Below are 6,389 nucleotides of genomic sequence, written 5' to 3' on the forward strand. Positions count from 1 at the left end.
CCATTTGTAGTATTTCTGTTATAACGGCCCTGGATAACTAAAACAGATGCTAAAAATTAAACTATGCCTAAAGCTGTGATTCTTAACTGGGTGATTTTGTCTCTAAAATCAGGTGTATTTGGCAATATCTGTAGGTATTTTTTTCATCACTACTTGCAAGGGTTAGGTGTGCTAATAGCATCTATTAGGTAAAGGATGCTAAGCATTCTATAATGCACAGCACAGCCCCTACAACTAGGAATTATCCAGCCCAGCATGTCAGTAGTGTTGATATTTAGAAACCCTGGTTTCAAGGACTACTTAACTGTTGTGATAATTAGGCTATATCCAGAAATCACTATTCACTAAAATTGAAGAATTAGTGATTAGGAGAAAGTAATCAACTTTTTAGTATCAACTTAGCATCATAAGGCTTTTTTTTTTTTACAACTTGTTTAAGGTAATTGCATTGACTTCTTTGATTCTCTTTAATAAAACAGTAGAAATAAATAGCTTAGTTATATTAGGATTCAAATCTGGTTATTCATTTATATTTGGAAAGAGCTCCCATTGGTTTGTATTTTAAGTTAATTTTAGCTAGAATTGTATATGAAGTGTCTGATATTTAGTGACCTATGGTGGTGGTGGTGGTTATGTGCCGTGGAGTCGGTTCCGACTCATAGCGACCCTGTATAGGGTTTCCGAGGCTGTAAATCTTTATGGGAGCAGAAAGCTTCATCTTTCTCCCATGGAACAGCTGGTAGTTTCGAGCTGCTGGCCTTGCAGTTCGCAGCCCGATTTGTAACCACTATGCTACCAGAGCCCCTTAGTGACCTATGGTAGTCAAAATTTAAGAATAGTTTTATTTCCTTAAAGAATCCTGTGGATTTTCTGTATATTGGCTAATGGGATATAATTAAATTTCATCATAAGTGAGCAATCAATCTATTTTATTACAAATTCCACTTTTATGGAATTAAATCAAATTGAAATTATGTATTTAGTAAGTGGGCGTTGCTTTAATTTATTTAAAGATAAAACGCAAAATAATAAATTTGGTTAGATCGCTATTTAAGAAGGTAATTAAACTGTTCTGTAGTGGTAAGCTTATTGATACCAACCTTTGTTTTTAGCTCAACAGAAATAGATGATATGCTTAGAAAATCAACAAATCTGCTGCTGACCAGAACTTTGAATAGCTGTTTACTGAACCTTATTAGAAAACCTCACATAGGTTTGACAGAGGTAAGTTAAAAAGAAACCTGTAAGATACTTATAGCCAAATGTTTCACTGTGTGGACAATTATTTCAAGTTGAGTATCATCCTGTAAGTCAGGTTTATGTATTAAATTGATTAATATAAGTGAGTTTGTTTTAAAATAAAAGCATCCATGTAAATCAAGAAATGTGAGGAAAAAGAGTTTACATGGGAATAGTAGATACCTTGGCTATATATAACTACTATATATAACTATATATAACTACTATATATAGCTATATATAACTACTCCATGCATACCCTGGAGATAGTGCAGGTTTGGATCCAGACCTCCGCAGTAAATGTAACTGTTGCAGTAAAGTGAGTCACATGAATTTTGATTTCCCAGTGCATGTAAGAATTATACTGTATTGTAGTCTGTTACATGTACAGTAACATTGTGAAAAAGTTTGAAATAATGTGAGAATTTACCAAAATGTGACACAATGGTGAACACATGCTGTTGGAAAAATGACTTTCTTGATGTCGGTTTGCCACAAACCTTCAATTTGTAAAAAAGCTCAGTATCTGTGAAGCACAACAAAGCAAAACACAACAAAACCAGGTATGCCTGCAGTTGAAGATGATAGATTAGATTTGTAGGTTTCTGTTGCCAGACTCTACATGAAAAGTCAAAATAGCTATTTTTTTTTTTTTTAAATCTTGGCAAACATTAAATTTGCAAAGTCACTCTGAAAAGTTATTTTAAATTAATTGGTAGTTAAACTCTTTGTTTATTTTTTTTTTTTTTCTCTTGCTCTCTTAACCGTGATAGCATTGGAAATCAGTATCTGCAGTAGGCTTTGAAAACACAACCAGTTGTACACTATAATGCCGTGATGACATAATAATAGTATATTGCTGGAAACTATAGTCTTGTTTTCAGAATTCAGGTGGTTCTCTGCACATGTTGCCTGCATTTTACCAGATATACTTGTGTTTTCTAGCTAGTGCAAATCATCATAAACACAACACACCTGGAACAAGCTTGCAAATACCTCGAGGATTTTATAACTAATATTACCAATATTTCTCAAGAAACTGTTCATACCACAAGACTTTATGGACTTTCTACTTTCAAGGTATGTACAAATCCAATCAGAAGTTTTAATTTGAATCACTAGAAGCTAACTTTTAAAAATTAAAGACACTTTTTATTATATACTTGATTCTGTCATGGTGTGGCGCTGTAGGATAGCACTGAACTGCTAACCAGTAGGTTGGTGGTTCAAACCCACGGACCACTCCTTGGAAATCCTATACAGTGTCACTATGAGTCAGAACAAACTCAGCAACACTTAATAACAACAACAAAAACATTATATCCCTAAGAGTTGAGAATTAGAGTCACTATTATTGACAGTGTATAGATCTGATCAGTTCCTTTTCAGCATTTATAAATATCTACAGATGTATCCCATTTTGTACAGATTTGAAGACTTACAGTAGTGCTGAATTAGTTTAACTGAATTTTTACTAATGCCTCATAGTTCAATAATTGTATGTGTCATGTGTAAGCATATGTGTGTGTGTTTGGAAATTAAAATTGTAATTAAATAAGGGTAAGATTTGCTGTACATTTTTTATTAACTCTAACTGAAGAAAATAAATGTTACATTATTATGTCATTAAAGTCCCCTTTTTCTGAATAGAACAATTTCTGTTTATATAATACAATAGGATACACCAAAATATTAATTAATTCTTCATTTTAAAATGGAATGCAAGATCAAATAATTTTATAAATTTATTTTGTAAGATATTTATTAGTTCATTGACTTGAAGTCATATATATTAGACACTGGTATCATTAAGTAGATGGGAGTCCTGGTGTGGTGCTGTGGGTTAATGTGCCAGACTGCAAAGTCGGCTTGAACCACAAGATTGGCAGTTCAAGTTCACCAGCCACTCCTCGGAAACCCTGTCATGGGTACTATGGGTCGGAACCAACTTGACAGCACTTATCAACAATAACATAGTTTAGTAAGTATATATGCCTTTACATTGACTATTTTGTTATACTAATGATAAACCACTTACTTATCCTCATCTATAAAAAGGGTTTGCTGATTTAATTTCATATCCTTACTAAACCTTTCCTATTAAAAAGTATTCTTATCTTCCTACTCATGCTATTTTATAAACTACCAAGTTATCTCCTAAAATTAAGGAGTAATCATTTACCTTTAAAACTCCAGTGTACTTGTATTTAGAAATAAATAATTTATTGTTAACCAGACTTTGAAAGTATAAAGACCAGAAATGACCCTGGGTTCTTAAAATTATTGGTATGGCCCATAAATCTTATGCACCTCAGGAGATGCCTGAGTTCATGTTTGTTGTTGTTAAGTGCCATTGAGTCAGTTCTGACCCATAATGACCCTGCCATCTTGTTTCCAAGCAGCAGCTGTTGAGTTTGACCCATCAGCCTTGCGGTTCAAACCGACCTTGTGGTCAAGTGCTTATCTTACAGCACCACACCAGGACTCTTGAGTTCATGTTGTCATCCTGATATATAAGACATAAATGTAGAATGATAGCTGAGTCAGCAGATTCATAAAACTAGTTATTAAAAATAAGACAGAAGCCTAAGACACTTGGACAGATTCTTAAGTTTTATTGATTCCTAGTTTCTTCAGCTACATAATTAGAATAATAATATGACACTTTTTTTTAATGAGGACTAAAGGAGGCATTTGTTGTTGTTGTTGTTGTTAGGTGCCATTGAGTCCATGCCAACTCATGCGACCTTATGCACAGCAGAACGAAACACTGCCCGATCCTGGGCCAACCTCACTATTGTTGCCATGCTTGAGCTCATGGATGCTGCCACTTGGCCAGTCTATCTCGCTGAGTGTCTTCCGCTTTTTCTCTGACCCTCCACCTTACCAAACATGGTTAGCACAGTAATATTGCTGTACATTATTTATGCTCTGAGCAGTCTCTTAGATTCTGAGAGTACAAAAGTGTAGCCCTGCCCTCAAGAAGCTCATTGTTGCTGTTCTTGTTAAGTGCTGTCGAGTCAGTTCCCACTCATAGCAACCCTGTAAGGGTATCTGAGGAGCGGCTGGTAAGTTTGAACTGCTGACCTTGTGGTTCAAACTGACTTGTGGTAGAGTGCTTATCCTACAGCACTGCAGAATTAAGGACAGTTAGTCTATAGAACATTATGATAGTATGGTATGGTAAGTACTGTAACAGCAGGAAACGTCCCAAGTTTTTTGACATTTATTTATCCAAGGACAAATTGCTGCCAGTTAGCACAGTGTTGATTCTTAGCCCTTATGTTAGATCGATACTGTCTCTCTGTCTTTATTACTCTCTGTGTCCTCTGTGTGTGTCTCATACTTTATCAAGAAGAGTTCTAATAGGCTTAGAGTCATAAACATATTTAGCAGTTAACATTAAATTCCGGGTTCGTACTCCCTTTCTGAGTAACACATGAAATTACCTTCACATCTGGTGTATCTAGGCATCCACAGGCATTTTTTTTATCATTTATAAATAAATTTAAAAAACCCAAAGAACATGATGCTCTTAGGTTAGGGAATATACAAGTAACTATATTCTCAAAATCTGTCGGTTGGATAGGAATACTTAGAAATGTTAGCGTTTTATCATTCCACTGGCTTCTGGGTTGTAGATAACTGATCATGTTCTACATTTGATCAGGCTTGTGATGGGATTAAGAGTATTGCAGCCCACTCCTAACCTTACTTTTTGGTTTATTTCATCAGATCATAGCATAGGGGATCATCATGTAACTGCCACATTACATCAGAGTAACTGCTGGAACCACCAAAAGTCATGGCCCAGCCAAGAGGACACATTTTTTGTGGAGGGGGGAGGGAAGAGGGAAGGGAGGATACAATGCAATCCATGAAAATACCCATTGATAAGAAGCCCTGGTAGCATAGTGGGTTACAAATTGGGCTCCCAGCCTCTCATTGGGAGAAAGATGAAGCTTTCTGCTCCCATAAAGATTTATAGCCTCAGAAACCTTATACAGGGTCGCTATGAGTCAGAACCGACTCCATAGCACACCACCACCATCACTGCCCTTTGGTGAGTTTCCCTTGGACATAAGGGTATCACGTTTGATCTCTAAATGTAGCAGAGTATCTGGTTTTTGTTCTGTTTTCACAAAAAAATTGGGAAACCCCTTTCTGTTTCTTAATATCAGAGTAAGAATTGTTTTGTGTTCACTATTTGAAGATCAAGTTCTGTCTTTTCTATTTCAAGAGGAGCTTGTCTTAAATAGTGAGTGATAAGAGGAAGCACTTCAACAAAGAGAATTGCTGAATGAAGATTAAAGTGAATTATTGAAGGATGTTGGGGAGTTTCCATATATAATGAGTCTGTTGCCTGTCTCACAGAGATGACTGAAGTATAGTCTTGATTATAAACCTTTGCATGGATTGCTTAGATCACCTCTTAGCCTCATTCTTTTTGGTCCAGTGACCCTACAAAATATATTTCTGTGTGGGGGCTTTAATGATTATGGAAATAAGCGCTTACACGAGGTCTCTATGCCCAAGTCCATTTACCACCTCTGTAAAGCATATATGAAGATACCAAGTGCCTAATCAACATCATTTATGCTTACTTTGTTAAATACTAATCTTTCACTTTTCACTTTGCAAAATCTGTGAGTGATACAAAAGAGTTAAAATAAGTGGTTCTTGTGCTCAAGCAGTTCCTCGACTTTTAAAAATTAACCCATACCAAGAGCTACTTGAAACTAATATTAAAGTTCTCTTAATTGAAAAGATTTGTGTTAGGCAAAAGGAGAAAATGGGGACACCATTCTCTCTTTTTGTTTAATGATTTTCATACTATAGATTTTCCATGTATTCATATTCATGTTTTTTTGGGCTTTTTTTGTGATAAAATGCTGTTATGTGCCATTGACTCAGTTCCACAGGGTTAGCAGTTCAAACCCACCAGTCATTCCTCGGAAACCCTATACAGGGTTGTTTGAGTTGGAACCGACTCGATGGCACTTAACAACAACAATGACAATTCTATGTGGAACTTTGTGAGGAACTGCCATACAATTTTCCACAGTTTCTCCATTTACATTCCCATCAGCAATATACAAAGTTTCCATTTTCTCCATATCCTTGCCAACACTTGTTACTTTCAGATTTTT

General features: G+C 35.6%; 1 protein-coding gene across 3 annotated transcripts in view; it reads left to right on the forward strand.

The window, feature by feature from the left end:
* EXOC6 (exocyst complex component 6) overlaps positions 1 to 6,389 on the forward strand; it is a 282,222-nt gene that overhangs the window by 134,187 nt on the left and 141,646 nt on the right. For all 3 annotated transcript variants that reach the window (XM_006831144.1, XM_006831143.1, XM_006831145.1), the window contains 2 exons: positions 1,113 to 1,224; positions 2,185 to 2,319. In XM_006831144.1, the coding sequence (XP_006831207.1) occupies positions 1,113 to 1,224; positions 2,185 to 2,319 (247 nt within the window). The remainder of the gene's footprint in view (positions 1 to 1,112; positions 1,225 to 2,184; positions 2,320 to 6,389) is intronic.

The sequence above is a fragment of the Chrysochloris asiatica genome, unplaced genomic scaffold (assembly GCF_000296735.1).
Source record: "Chrysochloris asiatica unplaced genomic scaffold, ChrAsi1.0 scaffold00003, whole genome shotgun sequence".
In the NCBI taxonomy this organism is placed as follows: Eukaryota; Metazoa; Chordata; class Mammalia; order Afrosoricida; family Chrysochloridae; genus Chrysochloris; species Chrysochloris asiatica.